At 39.5% G+C, this 18,203-nt stretch overlaps 2 protein-coding genes across 2 annotated transcripts; one reads left to right on the top strand and one right to left on the bottom strand.

Annotated features, from left to right (window-relative positions):
• Window positions 1–2,279: 2,279 nt before the first annotated feature.
• Window positions 2,280–6,665, top strand: LOC145462816 (intraflagellar transport protein 20 homolog). Its single transcript, XM_081446438.1, has 5 exons — window positions 2,280–2,440; window positions 2,581–2,666; window positions 3,082–3,185; window positions 4,539–4,634; window positions 6,385–6,665. The coding sequence occupies exons 1-4, from the start codon at window positions 2,323–2,325 to the stop codon at window positions 4,618–4,620; spliced, it is 390 nt and encodes a 129-aa protein (XP_081302564.1). The 5' UTR covers window positions 2,280–2,322; the 3' UTR covers window positions 4,621–4,634; window positions 6,385–6,665.
• Window positions 6,666–7,047: 382 nt separating this feature from the next.
• LOC145462814 (neuroglobin-1-like) lies at window positions 7,048–16,434 on the bottom strand. The gene is made up of 4 exons (XM_081446435.1): window positions 16,293–16,434; window positions 8,985–9,089; window positions 7,872–8,079; window positions 7,048–7,191 (listed from the first exon to the last, which is right to left on the bottom strand). Exons 1-4 carry the CDS (start codon window positions 16,301–16,303, stop codon window positions 7,048–7,050), a joined length of 468 nt encoding a protein of 155 aa, XP_081302561.1. The 5' UTR covers window positions 16,304–16,434.
• Window positions 16,435–18,203: the final 1,769 nt, after the last annotated feature.

Raw genomic sequence — 18,203 nt, 5'->3', positions numbered from 1 at the left:
ATACGAGAATTTTGATTTCAGTTTTGTAATTTTCCAGTAAGGTTTTCTGTTTATATCGTTTGGCCTTCTGTTTTGAGTTTGAATAATCTCAAACTACATAAAACATAGGCAGTGAAAAACATTTTTACACAAAAAAATTTCCACTTCGGTTAACTTTCAATTCTGGGTTAGCCTTACGTCGTTAACCGGCCTTCGAGCAACCCGGCCAGGGTGTTTTTAAAAATCTTTTGACATCTAAAATAGCCACCGTTATAGTCATCGAGGTACTGTTTAGGGTATTTAGCTGGAAAAATATTTACGTGGTACATGGATATGTACATGTACCTTTACAAGTATAATGGTCTAGACCAAAATGGGAAGTTCGAGACAGAACGTCCTGATAACTTACCATGTCCAGCGACAATCATTCCCAAACCCATGGGTGAATAGCTCCCACGGAGAAAGCGTGAACTGAATGAAGGAGGGAAAGGCAAGAAAAAATGGTAACGCTTTCTCCGATTCAAGAGGGACTGCTTGTTGTCTACAGGAAGTGATAAAAAGAGAACTTCTCCTAACAGTGTCTTTCCAAATAAAAGAAATCAGGTGATGAGATTATAAGACCTAAGGACGAGAAGGTTTCAACTGTCAATGATAAAGTGATGTATTATAATAATAATAAAAATTATTGCTACGAAGACTTGCAATGTTGAACTAATGACCAGGATAAAGACGAGTTTAGGATCAAATTGGGATGAAACCTGATGTTAATCGCAAATTGTTTTTCATGGCGCACCTAACCAATCAGTGAGAAAAGCCAAAACCAATGGGATCTTGGCGCAGTGCCCACGCTTTCCCGCGCTTGGCTCTTGTCACATGTTTTTACTTTGACTTCCGATTGGTTCAATTAGGTCTTTTATTACATTTGTTCTGATTGGCCAGATTACTTTGGTTTAACGAGAGGGGTCGTCGCAAAAAAGCGCTCTTAGTGCAAGAACCCCCGAGTGTCTAGAGTCTAGTGCAACCATAGCTTGGAACTGCGAGAAGCACAGCTGTTTCGAACAGCTAGAACATGAGATCCTTAATCTCTTAAGTCTCCTTTAAGACTCCTTTTGGACAGCACTGTGTACTGTGTCTATACTTTGGTTTTACCACGGTTTGAGATTGGCTAAGTAGTCTAATTAGTAAGTAATTCGTTTGGTTTTGATTTCAGGGCACTCAATAGATCTTGGCACAAGTCGACCTTTGCTTTTATCTCCCAATCTTCGGGCAATCTTCGAGCGACGAAGTCGCGAGCGTGAGCGACCTAAGTCGCCCAAGGACTCGCAACAACAGCGAAACCAACAGGCCAGGGAAAGCATAGAGAGTTTTTCGCGTATGTCTCTCGCCATATCTGAGTAATAAAGGAGCACCGTTACCAATGAAATATTTACTCGAAATCTGGGATAAAATCAGAAAATGCCCCCTAATTTTAAGGAATAAGAACTTGATAGCCAAGTTAATGCATAAAGGAATTTCGAAGAAATCGGAGTCGGAATTGGAAAACGCAGGCCTTTTCACGTCTTCAAGTCTATTGTGTTTTTCAGTTACATCCTCGCCATCCTAAGCTGTCTTCGCTGACTTTCTATAAAAGGGACGGAACACTATAATTAGGACGGACGGTGGAGGATAAATCATCAAAATTCGCTCAAATCTCGTTTAAAACACACCAGGATGAGAAAAAATAACACCACTGGATGTTCAAGCGTCTTTGTTCGGTGAATTACGCAATACATTGAATGATTTCAATTCCATCTTCTCATCTCGATACACTCCTATTTGCGGCCGTATCAGCGCCATACAAACTCTTATGTTACGCTTGGGTGACCTCTGGGTTTTTTGTTCATCGAGGCTGATGACACGCTAATCTTCTCTTGTACGACACAGTAACAGCAGCTGGTAAAGTTCCAAAAATCTCAACCTGTGGTTTGATTCACCCTTTACCTTGGGAACGAACCATTTACCCTTTCATTGAGGTTAAACCGGTTCCCATTTCGATCTTTTCTGAACACCATAAAGCTTCAAATTCCACCCCTTGTCCTCTGTTTCGTGACGCAATGTTGATAAAGAGTTTTTAAACCCAACACCAAGATGCTGGTACGTTTTCAAAAATCTCTACGTCTTGTTTACATCCGAAACGTCTTTTGTAATGCAAAATTAAAAGCATTCCGTGATGTTAAACCGGTTTCCAAAAGACGACAAATAACGGCCAAAATGCTGTGAATTTCGACGGCTCCCTGTTTTGCTATGGAGAAAAGCGGTGTTCTCTGTTCGCAAAGCATTGTGGGGTAATTACTTCGGACAAACATGGCGGACGGTCCTGCAGGTTTTCACTTTGATGAACTGAACAAAGTTCGGGTTTTAGAGCCAGAAATTGGTCAGCAGACACAGGAACTTAAGGAGGAGTGTAAAGAATTTGTCGACAGTAAGTAGGGCTGTTTCATAAACTACATTACTTAGAGCAAAGCTAACATTTTGCTCTACATTTTGCAAAATTTGGATACCTCGGTTTGAAGTTGGTATCCACGCGGATTTTAATAGATTATGAACTTATTTCCTACACAGAAATTGGAGAATTTCAAAAAATAGTGGGAGGATTTATTGATATGGTTGACGCATTAGCCAAAGAGGTCGAAAAGGAAAAAATGAAGGTAAGACTATCGTCGCACCTCCGTTGTTTATATTTGTAAACACGCTCCAAGTCTCCTTGGTGATAGTCATATTATTGAGTTCATTATAACATTTTTCATTCCCTTTGTCCTTGAAATTTATGTTTCGATTGTTTCCAAACTACATTTTGATTTTAGAATACCCGATACCCTTCCATATGGAACTTGAACACGTACAGTGGAGTTAGTTTACGGTATTCGGCTTGCACCCAAGCCTAATTACGACTTTCACTTACTTCGATTATGATAAATAGACTGGCCTGGTAATTGGGCTGCCCTTCAGTACTATTTTTTAACTCTACCTGAACAATTTTAAGTTCATTCAACCCATGGATTGAAGAGAATAATGTTAGTTAATTCTGGATGGGGCACTTAAAGTGTTGTACATTTTTGTTAGGCCATTGGCTCAAGGAATCTTTTAAAATCGATTGCAAAGCAAAGAGAGGCACAACAACAGCAACTTCGGGCACTGATTGCAGAAAAGAAAACACAGCTTGAACGGTGAGAACCTATTCAGCATTAGTTGTCTGAAGTAAGGATAAGGCTACTTACCAGGCCCTGGTTGTTCGTAAGGTGGATAACGCTATCCACTGGATAAATCACTATCCAGCGGATGGCAATTTATCCAGGGGATAGTGTTATACAGCCTTCGAACAACTGGGGCCAGATAAATATCACTGTTCTGAGGATAGTGTAGTTTGTCTTCATCAACACTTATCCATTGGATAGTGATTTATCTGTTGGTTAGTAGGTAGCTATTCATCCTTTGAACAACCGGACCCTGGTGATTAATCCAGGAGTGTGTCATCGCCTGCTTTGATATATGACAAAAAAAAACTGTATGTATCCAAAACAAGAGGTGCACTTAGTGTGGGAAATAGTTCTTCAAACAATACATGTCTTGCAAAATGTTAGTCAGATTTCTTAGATATCACCTTGTCAAACCTGTTTCTCAAATTTTGCCTGACGGTCTCACTTTCTTTTGCAAGGTTAAGAAAGTCTTAGGCCCACACAAGAGATACAACTCACACTGTTTCACAAAGTGACTCTCTGATTTATCATACACTACCCCTACATTTCCAGTGAATTGATGAGAATTTACTGAGCCCATGGCTCTGTTATAATGTTGCTAAGCAACATGACATGGGAGTAGGAATTACATCCTCCCATGCATTTGGCTCAGGTTTGATTCTGGCTTAGTGACATACTTGGGTTGAGTGTTTTGGTAGTGCTTGCCATGCTCTGAGAGGTTTCCCTTGGGTTTTCCAGTTTTCATCCCTCCTTAAAAATGATTTCCAGTGCACACTGTGTAGTCTCAGCACCGAAATTTTTGTAAGTCTCACTTGATGGAATGCAAATCGATGTTATTACCAACCTCTTACCTTATCTTTGAGGCATTTTAAATTCCTTTTTTTGCAGTTTCTTTGATTTTTACAGCTGCAAAGCTGTTTCATCAAGTGATATTGGAAAACTGAAACATAAAGCTTTGCATCCATAATGGTGGTTGACATGAAACTTTGAATTAACCTCACAGCAAACTCGCAAGAGTGCACAGTACAGACTGTAAATCATCTTTAAAACCCAACATGCCAAATTCCAATCCAATCTGGTGTTTTTTCTGATAAGTAAGCCCTGTAGACAAGCTAGAAGTTTTCACATTTAATAAAGTTACTGATTTTATTAATTTATATTATGATTTATGTTACATCATATGGCATGAATGTTTTCTGATTGGATTGATAAAAGAGTCAGAAATATTTGAGTGCTTTAAGAAATATTTGCCAAAAGTGGAACTTGCCCAAGGTTTGAACTGTTATAAGAATTACCAAGATTCTTTTGAATGTTTTCTTATAGTTTCCGTGTACAGCATGAAGCTTTACAGAAGGTTGAGAGTGAACAGAATGAGTTTATAGAGCAGTTTATTCTACAAAAGTGAATTTTAATCCTAAGGTAAGAGAATTACATGTATCTTTATTCAAGCCTGCAAATAATTTTTGTCCATAGGCAGGTCATTTGTCAGGACAAGGACAAGTTTTGACCTGACAAAAAGCCAGTCTGGCTGGACAAAAAAAATTGTTTGTCGTTAGAAATTAAAAAGAGACATTTGAGACATTTTGATACTTCAGTGTAGACTCTTCGCCAAAATATTGGTTGCAAATTCGAATAGCTTAAAAGTCAACTGAGTGTAAAATCACTACTAGCACCAGCAAGGGGACCTTTACATCACGTCTGGTATTATTTTACCTGTTAAAAATTGACAAATTTACAAACGTTTATACCCCTAGTCACACAAACATTTCCAACATAACAAGTTTCCCACAACATCTAAGGAAAACGGGAAAAGCAATGAAACAATCTCCCGCGTGGACAGCTTGTCAGTATAAAACCTCACAATAACATTCAGAGACTTAAAAATTGGCTGAAATGAATTCTTCGACTTTTTGTGAAAGCAAGTTTCCTCTGAAAGTTTTTCGGGGTCAATTGAATAAAAAATTTGCGTAATTATTTAAAATGTGGAATTGGAGGTGTTCGTGACTGACTATAAAGCATGACTAATTTGTACATTCACGCTTTTCACAAAAACATGTCTGTGGAACGGAAACTATATTTCAACCACACTGACAGACGTAAAAAAAACTATAAAGAGTTAAAAATTAAACTGATTTTTGATAATACGGCATGAAAAATATTTGGTTACATTTTAGAGGTTTTAAAGTTTTTGAAAGTGATTGCATTCAGATAAATTTACCAGACAATTGTCCGATGACCGACTGTTATTTGCAGGCTTGTTATTGGTACTAACTATAATATTATTGGAAACACTTTCTGAGTTTACTGTCCTGAACTTACATTAAAAAATATGTTCAGAGAGAACAGTAAAGTTGTGAAAATATGGCTCGTAGTCAAGAATGTCAGCTGCTCTATTCAGTTCTTGTAAGTTTATGAAATTGTTTTGACAACTTTGTGGTTAAATGGGAAGTCATTGTTTAGAGCAGTGAGATTAGCAGAGGTTGGCACACACACCAGGGCACTAGTCCCTGCAACAAGTTCTGGGGAAAAGTCCCATAGTGTGAACTAGCCATTTTTGTAAAAAAAAAAAATCTAGTCACATGGACCAAAATGTGCTCCTTGTGACTTCATGTGAACTGTTCATGGGACAAGTCCCTCCAAGCAAATTAAACTAACCAGCCACAGATCTGCATGATAAGCTCCCAGATGGTATTGATGTCAAAGAAGCAACTTGTAGTATTACTATCACAGGAATACTGATAGAATTTTGCCAAAAAAAAATTGAGAACTCTGTTATTGCAAAATCTTTAAAAAAAAAGCACTGGATAATAATCTGGGTTTTTTTTTATTGCACTGATTTATTTTAATGCTACATTGTTGATTTAAGCTTAATAATTTAGTTTTCACATTTGGGAAAGTCGTAGAGTGAAAGAATGATACTGTTTTCCCCACTTTTTACTATATTGCTGTGCAATTAGTTCCCGCATGTGAACACTGCAACGGACTAGTCCCTGCAGCTATTCCCCTCATGTAAATTCTTCGAGAGATTTGTTGCAGGGACCAGTCCCAGGGACTTGTCCTGTTGTGCATGCCGATCAGGTGGACATGGCAAAATGTAGCTTTTGTGAACCTCTTTGTGTTAGCTAACCGTGTTTCTAAAGACCTCATTTACTTTTTTATTTATTTTCAGGTGTCACTTTATAAAACTTTAACTTAACTTTGGTATATCAGTAAATAAGTCTGATAATGTAAATAGGAATTTTATTGCATTCTTTTTGTTACACAAATACAATAGTCATTCTAATTAAATTAATAGTTTCAAACTTTTGTATAAAGCTATCTTAAATGTTTGTTTGTTTGTTTGTTTGTTTGTTTGTTTGTTGTTCAGTAATGTTGACTATCATCATTGTCATTATAAATCTATCTTTTACTCTGAGTATCAAAATTTTTGTTATAATTTGTTACGATGATGTTGTATAATAAACAAATTTAATCAAAACAAAAATGCTACAAGATACAGCTTTCTAGGGCTAAGGCTTTGAAGTAAAACTCTACAGCAGATGTTACGATCCCTCAATACAATTTACTATATCAATAAATTTCTGTAAGCAGCTGTTCAAATCATGACCGCTATTACATGTAAATCTCCTAACACATCCTCAGTGGATTAATTTAGCTTTTGTGAAAGGTCTTGGACCATCATTGAATACACCTTTTGCCATGAAATAATCTGCAATACCATTTTACATGAAATCACTATGCATCTTAATTGCCATTGGAGATCATAAAACAAATCCTTGTACATGACCTTGAGGATTATTGTACTTGTTTGTTTTCATTCACGGGATGTTTATTAGTATCCATTGACGTCCTTTATAGCACCTAACATGACGTCAGTGATTATAGCATAAACATCGCCCCAGGCTGTCCTCAATTGTGGTGTGAAGTCGTCTCCCAGGCCCGTCGCTAGAACCCATATTAGGGCCTCGCCGACGTGCTTAAAGAACAAAAAGTTTTCAAAAGATTAGAAAGCCTCTTTTAGTAAACTATTATACTGGGTATTTCTTGGTGAATGATCGCTGAATAGTGTGCGACCCCGAGACACATTGTGCAACAATACACGAAACGCCGCGCGAGGCAGTTGTATACATTACTTTCAAAGTATTTCGGACGATATAATTTCGGACCAAAAAAGCGTCCGAAAATAAAACCGTCCGAAATATTAACAGTACAGTATAAAAATTTTAGTAGCTTCAAAGCTCTTAGTTTCCTTTATGAGACGAACTCTAGTTGATACAGGTATAGCCTGCGAACAGGCTCCCGGCGAGGAGGAAAAAAAAACATTCGGCGACCGGAGAGCGAAGCGATCGGGGCGAGACCGTAACGGCTTGATATGATTTGTATTAATATCTCCACGGTGTAACTCAAAAACCTTGAGGGTACAGTAAAACGATCATTTTCACAGATGTCTTTCAGTCTAATTCGTGTTTTGCAGGCGTAAATTTACTTTAGCTATGTGTCATCACAGTGCCCGAAATTTGTCCGAAATGAGATAAAGAGTGTCCGAAAATAAAACGTTCGAAACAAAACGTCCGAAATTTTGTACAAGTAATGTAGTATTGAGGCTACGCACTGCAACATTGAAGAACTCGGCCGGCGTTGGAGAAATAGTCTTACCTGAAATTCTTTGGTAGTCAACTCAAACCCTGCATGCATCTGGCCCAGTTCTCTCAACTTGGGTATAAGTACATCAGGGTTATCCAAATTTTGTATTGCGTGATCTAGAGCGTTCATAATATTTAAGGCATGCGTGGTGAACTGGGGCTTTGTGAAGTCGTCACCGAAGGGAAATAAGTCTGTCATTTCGGGCGCTATCTCAAATAACCTGTCAATGTAATGAAATGCAAAATTGATTGAGTGATTTTCTATAACGTACTGAGCAATGGGCCGTTTCCGGGTTGCCTTTTGCCTCTGGGTCAAAACGAGTCTTAATGCGAAACCATTCATAAGAAAAGGCTTCCGCCTACAGGTTCATTTTTTCGTGTAATTCAAACTTATTTTCATAAGAAAGGTCTCGTTTTGAAACAGAGGCATAAGGTAACTCGGAAATGGCCTAGTACGAATTAATCACAATGCATGCCAACTCTTAACGATGCACAAAGTTATTAGGGCCAAATCGATAGAGACTTAAAAATAATTTTAGAAAAACACCAGCAAGGTAATTATAAGCCACAATGAAGAAAGGATGGATAAAACGGGAAGATACAGACGGATTACGAATGAAAGATTTTTCAAGATGCGTTAAGTCTATCTACAAGCCTATATGGTTTTCTTTAACATAGCATGGATCAACAGGGTGTATTGCACCCACTACTACCCTGTTTGAGATGCCAATCTATCACAGGTGATCAAATGTTCACGGTTGGAGTAACCTCACTATCAAACAATTAAATTATGAGCTGGAGATGTCTATCGCGTGATACTTGACGAGCTCGTCAACTATCACGCATAGAAATCGAGAGCAAATAATCTAATTGTTTTGATATAAATCTACTAGTCGTTCACAACTTTATCTGAATCCTCTTCACAGACACTTCGAAAATGCCAAGAAGCGGCCGTCATTTTGTTAACAAAGGCACACTGCTACGCTCCTTACTATCTATCACAGAATAGAAAGTGAGTAGCGTAGCCAATCATGGAACGGCATTCGTGATAGGACCCTAGTAGATTTATACTAAAAACTGTTAGGGCGTGTCTGGCTACTCAGAGTTTAAATCGCGTTGGTCGTACTTGTGAAATAACAGCTGTCCATGGTGCTTCTTGTTGGGTGTGACTTTTTCCCATGAACTGCGGATCATTTCAATCTGAAGATCAGTCAGCCCGTCGGACTCTTTGCTGAAAAATTCGTTAAGGCAACAAAGTGTTACTATGCTTATTGTCTAGAATCAATTATATATATGTCTTCTGAGACAGAAGAGGGTTCGTCACCTGGGTCGAGATTTAAGGGAACAATACGAAAGGCAGAATATTTTTTACTCATTGCCGGTTATTTGCTGGTTATTGATCTTGCCCTATTCCGTAAAACCTTAAACGATTTGAAACGTTACGTAAAGCACCTTTCTGTAGTGCACTACTCCCTTTTGAGGTTGTCAAATAAGTTGCACATATTACCCAAGTTCTACAAAGGATTTAGAGTCATGCCGTGTCCAAAGCAGCAGTTTACATATCTACGCATTGCGAGCCTATTTTTTCAATTAGCAGGAGCCCATAAACGGATTCCTGTCAGGAGTCTATTAATGCCTCCTGATCGGAATCGTAGTTCGTGCTTTCACTTTCAGAGGAGAAAAGGAGGTAGGCGACAAAGAGAAAAGATCGTCGTGTTTGGCTTAGAGTTTGATAACCAGATGTCAGGTTTGATTTTTTGTGCCACCAAATTGCGCGCGATGTATACTTTGGCTTTACAGATGTGAATATGCGTTGAATTCGTAGCACAATGATGTTGAACACTACTAATTAAGTTGGACACACATTGCGATTCAGGCATTATGTGCCCAGGTTTTAGTAAAAACATATGATCCTGATGAGGTTATTTATATCGTACGTCTCCGAACAGTCAAAACTCGGCAATCAAGTTGGCATAAAATATAGATAAGCTTTTCGATGGGACTTGACCATTATACATAAATCTTTGATACACCTGACTAGCCACTGGTCTTTTTGCTTATTAATTACATAAACCACTACTTCCAAATTGATTTCTCAGACGGTATTATGTTACCGGTAATTCGAAGCGTTATGGATACGGGCGAGTATTGCATAGGGACATCTTCTCTGGACAGAAATAGTAGAAACTATAAGAAAACTCCAAGTAAAAACGGGCAAGTAACAAACATATGCAGGAATGATATGACGATGAAAGAAGATTCCAAATATACGTGTCTTTGTGGTGACCACGAACTAAAGCTCCAAACTGATCAAGACTCGACCGTGAAGGTCACTAGCTAGGTGTATGTTTGAGTATTCTGTTTTCAAGAAGTCGTACCATTTTATAAAACTCACAAGGTCTTAAGTGGAGAAGTCGTACCATTTTTTTAAAAAAATCACAAGTGAAAGTTCGCTGAAATGAGAGGTAAGATTAAAATCGGGTTCCAACATGTTTTATTAAAAACTATGAGAAACTACAATCCTTCGACCATATGCTTCGACGGATATATTGTTATGCATTTCCAGTAGTTGACGACTGTGAAATACACGGAAATAAGCTAATATTAAGAAATATTTGCAAATTATTTCAATTCTCTCTTCGGCACGAGTTCGCTACCTGGTTTTCACATTTCAGTAGTTTTGACTCGAGGTTCTCGTGATCATCAGAGTTTGATAGAGTACGAAATTATAAATTTTCCAGACGTTTTCGGCCAGCATTGTTTTGTTAAACTCTTGTGTTTTTAAGATGACTTCTTACCTTGGTTGTGGCTCTGTTGGAATGGGAAAAAGATCATAAGATTCTCTTGAGTAAATGATTCCCATTTTAATAGCACTCAACTAAATTTTCCCCTCAATCACGGGTGATCTCAAGCAAAGCTTTCGTAGCACCGTAGACGATTACGTTTTGAAATTTCACAATCCACTGATTTTTCTTTTACATAATTGAAAACAAAAATATGCAATAATTAACGAATTGTAAAACGAGCTTTGTAATAGGGTTTTCCGATTTAGCGAAAATTAATGACCATTTTGGTTTTGTTCCACTCATTTAAAAATCGAAAAACCGGAAGGTTAATTTTGTTCTAGGCCACGATTCGAAGAGTAGATGGGGACTGACGTTGCGACAGATAAGTAAATACGGTTCTACATGAGAAGACACAAGTTTACGGGGGGTTTCTACACAAAACTGAAAGAAATGGCGTTAGATAAGGACCTTTTTCCATAAAAAGCCATCGTCGAAGTGCTGTTATTAATCTGACCACATGTGACTACTGCAGTTACCGAGACCTCAGATCGCGTCTCCGAATGTCTGTTTGTTCTTGGTTTGCCAGTGATGTCATATTGTCGATGCATTATCAAAAGTTTCTTGTTTATCAAAAGTTTGTTTTGTCTTTTTGTAGGTTTTTGTTCCATCGACAATATAACCGCCGCTACAACCATTAGTCCATTGGGGCAGAGGGGTGCAAACAGGTTCCCGGGGCCGCACCTCTCTTCTTCCTGTCCCTGGTTGGGAGGGGTGATCAAGGACGGGGTACTTCAAGAGCTTTTCGTTGTATACGACCTAGTTGTCAAAATCCTCTCGTCAAACTGAACTACACATATGATTTCACGTATCCTATATCAAACATTGATCTCTTAAAATCAGTTGTACCCTAAATTACCCCGAAGTGGTATATATACTCCACACAAAAAGTCCCTTTGCACCCTCCAATTTTTTTTTTTTTTTTTTCGATTTCGTGTTGCCTGAGGTGGGGCGTGCTTTTCGCTCGCGCCTAGGTTCTCAATCAGTTGCACGAAAATTCAAGCCGGCGAAAGAAATAGGAAGAAGAGAGAGCACTAGAAAAAGTCTTTTTTGCTTCTTCACTCGCTCGCTCGTGTACATGCGTCTCCCCGCTATCTAAGAAGACACGCCTAAGGAGAAGTGACGGAGATGTTGGTCAAGACCTCCTTCGAAAAAGCACGGAAATCCATTTTTGGCAGCGTGGCTCAGGTTTAATAATTTTTACCCCAAGGTTGCCAATGTAAAAACAACCATGCATCCGTATTTAAACAATCGTACCCAAATTTGCCAAATTACAGTCAAACCCCTATTAAAGTTATCAAAGTCCCGATGGGGGCTTTTCTATTTTTCTACCTCTATTAAGCAGCGAGTCCCCTTTAAGCGGCCACTATCCATTTCCCCGATGGTGACCGTTTAATAGGGGCTGAACTGTAGTTTCTCAATTCCCACTCCAAAATTAGTGAAATGTGATGTCCCCCAGGGCACTATCCTAGGACCTTTACTGTTTTTATTGGATGTAAATGGCCTGCCAAATTGCTTACATTTTCCACAACCAAGAATGTATGCAGATGCAGATTTAAAGCGAAACTTAACCTGGGATTGTTGTCATATACAGAGTATTTGTAAAACGATTGCCTCTGCTTTGGGTGCAATTATTAGATTACCCCATCTTGTTCCTTTTAATGTTCTAATTGACGTGTATAATAGCTTATAGTTTAACCATATTTTGATTATTGTAGTGTTGTTTGGGGAAACTCAGTGCGGTGTCGGCCTTTCTGAAAAACTACAGAAGCTCCAAAATCGCGCAGTCCGTATTTTATTGAATGCAAGCAATGAAGACGATCTGATATTGAAAAGCTGTTCCAGGTACTCGGCTGGCTAGTAACCGCGTCCGTTATGATGTTCAAAATTTTACATGGATTGGCCCCTGGCTATCTACAATTTCGATCGACTGAGGAATTCTGAGAATAACGTGGCTTTGCCGCAGCCCCGCACCAATTATTTAAAGAGGAGTTTTTTCCTACAGCCTTTCGGTTCGTGAACTCCGATCTACAGTTTCGTTAAGCGAATTTAAATGTAAAGTGCGTCATTGCAGCTTTGAATGAGACACGGCATCTTTGAAAAGCAGCTTTAGTGGTAAGATAGGTTTTTATATTCTTATAATACTATACTGAACGAAGTTTTACCGCATATCAACAAAGCTATCAATCAATCAATCAATCAGTCAATGGGTCAAGTACCCTCCTCCTTCCCCGGATTCTTCTACTGACTTGTGATCAATAAAATGAAAGGCTACTCATGATTTCAACCTCTAATTAAACGGCACGGAAGTGCTTCTCCGGCAGAGCCATATAATGAGGCCCCATCTCCTCTAGCAGACGGGGGTGGGGAGAGGGGTCGTGGCAAGTCTTGAGGCGCAGTCTATTCGGGTGACGTAATAAAACTAATGGCAAAAGACACGGCGGGGAAAAAGAATTCTTTCGCAAGTAACCATGATGTAAATACGAACTAGAGAAGGAATTTGGATCTGATCGGGTCATTAGTTTGTCAGGAAAACCGAAGAACTTGTAGGAGGGGGGCGTTGGGATTTGCGGTTTTGCGGATTTGGCCAACTTTTTGTTCCGTTTTTCGGTTTTCGCACTTAAAAACTGCGGTTTTTCGGTTTTGGTGTATTGTACGGTTTGCGGGTTTTCTCCAAATTTAATAGTCTTTGGTTTTCGGTTTTTGTCAACAGTGATGGCGGGTTTTCGGATTTTTCTGCCCAATGCATTTTACGGTTTTTCTGGTTTTGCCAAGGAAGTTACCCCCCCCCCCCTCCCCCGTAGTCACGCTAAAACTGTAATTCCAAGCTTTAGAGGAACGCTCGACAAGCCTACTAGTCTCTTCAGCAGCCGTTATTTCGCTTGTAACGGCTGTCAAGCAGACTATGAAAAGCTAGAGATGACATCAAGCAAAAGACTATTTCTCAAATATCACGCGGCTCGGAAAATATCTTGTGGACTTTGACCTTAGACTGTGAACCGTTGCTCAATTGCGAGTTGTCTCCCCTATTCGTTGCGGGAATAACATTGCGCTCACTTGCTCCGTTCACAAAGGAGAGACTGTTTGGTTGTAAAATTAAGTAGTTTGGTTGTAAAATGGGGCTGCCATCATTGTGCCTACACAAATTAAAATTCTGACAGTAGCAATCAAAAAGTAACTTCAGAATGTGGTGTTTCTTTTAAACAAAAATGGCCTAAAGTCATTTTATTGTGCAATTTGTTTCTATGTGAAGGTGAATTAATCAACATGACACGAGCGTGGGACAAAGAAAAATTCTGAGTCCCCGACAGGAATCGAACCTATGACCTCCCGAACACCGGGCGGGTGCTCTATCCACTGAGCTACGAGAACTCATGGAGAGCAAGGTCATTTAACTGAGTTCATATATGATAGGTGTCCTGCATACTCAACGCTGTTGATCCTAGCAGTATGCAGGACACCTATCATATATGAACTCAGTTAAATGACCTTGCTCTCCATGAGTTCTCGTAGCTCAGTGGATAGAGCACCCGCCCGGTGTTCGGGAGGTCATGGGTTCGATTCCTGTCGGGGACTCAGAATTTTTCTTTGTCCCACGCTCGTGTCATGTTGATTAATTCACCTTCACATTTCATTACCGAGCTTAAAATTCACCATCTTTATTAACTTATCAATTTGTTTCTAGTTTCACGTTGCTATAGGTCTGTGGAGCCGATTTACACAAAAAGAGCTTTTTAGACTACGATGTGTTCTGCACTAATTAACGAGGAAATACGCAGAAAGAACTTCGGAAATAGCCTGCGAGCAGGCTCACGTTGGAAAATTTTAGATTATTGTTCCAAACCATGCGTAGTTCATGTGTTATGTTTGTTGCCGCTGTTTGCATTTTATTTCTTTTTATTTCCAACCTCGAATAAGCGCCCACCTTGAATAAGCGCCCACCTTGAGGGTAGAAAAAGTTAATAAGCGCACAGCCTCGAATAAGCGCCTACCCCCACCACCCAACCCCCAAAAAGTACTTTTTAAGCGCCCAACCTCGAATAAGCGCCCACCCTCCCCCCCCCCCCAAAATAATAATATTAAAGTGGACAAGAGGAATACGGGTATTGATTATCACGGTATTTCTTTAATGGCTTAATCTCTAGTTTCATTGTCTGAAAATTTTATGATGTTGATTGACAATTATGATAGCTAAAGAGACTTCCGCGAAGACCGAACAATGAGTTGTTAGTTCTGGGCACAAACCGAACAATGAACAGTTACAATTTATATGCTTTAATATTTTGTCATGTTTTTTTTTTTTTTTTCTTATTTATTGTTTTTTTACAAAATAAACTTTTTACTTACTGAAAATGGTGAACATTTAATAAGCGCCCAGCCTCGAATAAGCGCCCACCTCGAATAGGCGCCCACCCTGAAAGTCCAAAATTAAATAAGCGCCCTGGGCGCTTAATCGAATAAATACGGTAATTTTAAACGAAAGTATGAACTTTGGCAGCTCAGATTTCTCGGGAAAATTGTAAATCTTTTTCATAACAACATGTTGGCGCGATATCCGTTGTTGATAAAGTTTTGCCGAAGAAAAGCTGCCAAAGGTTATGTCTACTAAGGACACATACTTGATTCCGAGTAATCTTGCTTTGGTAATCTGGTCTTTGACGATGCTGGTAAACGGGCAAACGCCTTCGTGTTGTTTCGTTGCCCGCTTGCGATCACGTATGTTTGTAATATTTACTCTTTCCATATGCAGTCGACAACACGACAAGTACGTCTTGATTCATTAACATACTTTCAACTGCTATTTCCTGCTCCCTCTTTAGTTTGAAATTTAACCAGAAATAAAACTGGAACTTTGTTAAAACATCAGTAATACGCGCACTCAACTCTTCCTCTGACTCCAATGTGGACGAATTGTTTTTTATTGTGCGGTAACTCACGACTCCATGGGGATTTAATCGCTCCTCATCAAACATAACAGATTGACAGTTTTCTCGCCTTTCCCGCTTTTTGACCAATGGTATTTCACTTCGCTCAGACGAAGCAGAAATAAAAAAATTACAGAGATCAGGGCAGGCTCACTTTCTTGGGACCTCTTCACCAGACTTCCCGTCGGATCGCTTTGTTCTTCGCCGCTCCCGCGTGTGACGCAAAGGTGAGCCTGCCCGCAGGCTACTTCGGAAAGTAAAACAAGTTTAGACGTGTAAAATTAAATAACCAAGAGAGATTCTGAAGACTACCAAAGCTTGTTAGTGAGGGCTTTTGTTTCGGTTCTCGGTTTTGGACGAAATTTCTCGCGGCTTGGCGGTTTTCGGCGATTTTCTACGCGATTTTTCGGTTTCTAATAGGCCCCCCACGCCCCCCTCTTGTAGTGAACATGCCCAGCGCGAGAGCAATATATCTCTTTTGAATTCTACACTGGGAAATAATCAATCAGACAACGACAGATTATAGCAATGTTTAGATCGAAAGATAACTGTACGAAAATACATCTGTTATGATCGAGAATGCGGGGTATATGGTAACTAGCTAACGTTACTAGCTCTAGGAAAACTAGTGAATAGTTTTCCAAGGTACGATTCGTTATAACCTACCTTCGTTCCATAGCTGAAAGACTGACAGCTGTAAGTTAGCTTAGGTCGGTGGCTATGTAAACTAATGACAAACTAAACGCTATTAATAAAGCTCTGTGTACGTGCAGTGGTAAGAAAAGATCCTGATGAAACGCAGCTGTTATTTCAATCAACAGCTCTGAAGAAGTAGATGAGTTATCAATGTTTCGTTTGGTGTCTATTTCTAGGGCGTTGGTATAACCCGTGATGGTCAAGCATCCCACCGCTAGCCATGTTTCGATTCAAGGTCAATTCTTGAAAATTATATCTGCTTTCCGGGTGCTTATTAAAGAACAGTTGTTTAGAGGTGCAACTGTGATATATCTGATAAGTTGTCACAGCACTCATGTTAGGCCCGTGATGTATCACGATCATGGTCATGAAATTTGACCCTAAAATGGCCTCCCCAAATTTTCATGGCCCATTGGTGGCCGCATTAACGGGATTCTACCGTATTTCTAAAGCGCCGGGTAAGGACCTCCCGCAAGAAAACTCCAGTACTGAACTGGGTAGGGAGACCAAGAGGGGGTAGCCCCATGTCAAGGCGGGGGTCAACTAAAAACCACACCATTTTTTCAAACTTTTTTCGTGGTTTAGATTTAATCCCAAACCATGGCAAAGTATACATTTTAGAACGCTTAAAGACCAAATATTATGACTTTTTTGTTGTTGCAGGGCTCAAAGTTAACGACCAACTGGTCGCATATGCGACTAGATTTTTGGCTGTGCGCCTAAAAAATCATGTGTGGTCGCACCACGGCGCCTTCAAAGCCAAAGTACAGTGCGACTTCTCCAGTGCTTACTCTCCTAACCATACTAACGTACTCAGATTGATAAATATCATATAAACATAGACATAACACAACCACGCACTAAATAATAAAGTTGCACGTGACCATTTTCCTTTCATCGGTGTGTGTTCTATTCGTCATCTATAAGCCCAATTTCCCAGTGGATTCTCTGAACTCGAACGTTCATTTCTTCCCCACGTTCTGTGTTGTAAACAACTCCGCTGACACGTGCAAATGAGGGAATGAAGCACATGCTTAATTCTTGCGCAATTGATGATCTAGCGGAAAGCGTGGAAACTGGGGATGAGAATTAACTCGTGTGCTCGTTCTTCGCGAACAACTGTTACAGAATGCTGCGTTTTGTAAAGAAAGCTTTGTTTTCGCTTGTCTAACACACTAAAATGTCCAGCGTTTTCGGAACGGGCTGGTCCACGAGTTCTATGGCTTGAAAGCAGTAGCCAAAAGAGCAAAGTTTGTGCTAGTTCTCACGAATACCCAGATGTTGAATAAATCAAGAATCTTCCTGAACAGAATTTCAAAGGGAGGCAAACAACAAGCAATTGGATAGTGAGGATACGCAACGGAGCGACGTCGGTAGTTGATATCTAAGTATAACCCTTTTGTGAAATATCCTGAATCTTTTATTTGTTTTCGTTGTGTCCAATACTGCTAGAATAGGCCCATATTGCAACACGATTCCTGAATCGCTCTTTTTGGAGCGTTAAGTATTCTTTTCGAGTAGGTGCTCCAAGTATTTGAAGCTGTGCGCCTAAAATTTTTAACTCTGCGCCTAAAATTTCGGCAGTGCGCCTAAAAATGTACACCTGGTCGCACAAGTGCTCCCAAAGCCAAGAATAAACTTTGAGCCCTGCAGACTGTTGTTGTACTTTAGAACTGTATTGTAACCTGACACTGGCTGATTAAATCTGCCACCTGATGGGGAATGCCAAGGCTTACTCGAGAAAAGATAACTCCTACAAGAACTGGTCAAAATTAATAATTTCTTACATTTTTTTAAAGGAAGACAATTAGCTCACTGTTTTAAGCAAAGAGATATTTGAAAAGTTAAAAACACATGAAATGGTGATCAGTCAAATCTGAT

Source organism: Orbicella franksi, chromosome 12 (assembly GCF_964199315.1).
Source record: "Orbicella franksi chromosome 12, jaOrbFran1.1, whole genome shotgun sequence".
NCBI classification, from domain to species: Eukaryota; Metazoa; Cnidaria; class Anthozoa; order Scleractinia; family Merulinidae; genus Orbicella; species Orbicella franksi.
This window is presented reverse-complemented; position numbering and strand designations above follow the sequence as displayed.

What these genes read in the sequence shown, in the direction of transcription:
- LOC145462814 (XM_081446435.1), bottom strand. An exon ending in GGACAGCTGTTATTTCACAA is followed by an intron (nt 8,080 to 8,984) that starts GTACGACCAACG and finishes TTACATTGACAG; the next exon opens with GTTATTTGAGATAGCGCCCG. An exon ending in TGACTACCAAAGAATTTCAG is followed by an intron (nt 7,192 to 7,871) that starts GTAAGACTATTT and finishes TTGTTCTTTAAG; the next exon opens with CACGTCGGCGAGGCCCTAAT.
- LOC145462816 (XM_081446438.1), top strand. Translation starts at nt 2,323, where the DNA reads ATGGCGGACGGTCCTGCAGGTTTTCACTTTGATGAACTGAACAAAGTT. An exon ending in GTGTAAAGAATTTGTCGACA is followed by an intron (nt 2,441 to 2,580) that starts GTAAGTAGGGCT and finishes TTTCCTACACAG; the next exon opens with AAATTGGAGAATTTCAAAAA. An exon ending in AAGAAAACACAGCTTGAACG is followed by an intron (nt 3,186 to 4,538) that starts GTGAGAACCTAT and finishes GTTTTCTTATAG; the next exon opens with TTTCCGTGTACAGCATGAAG.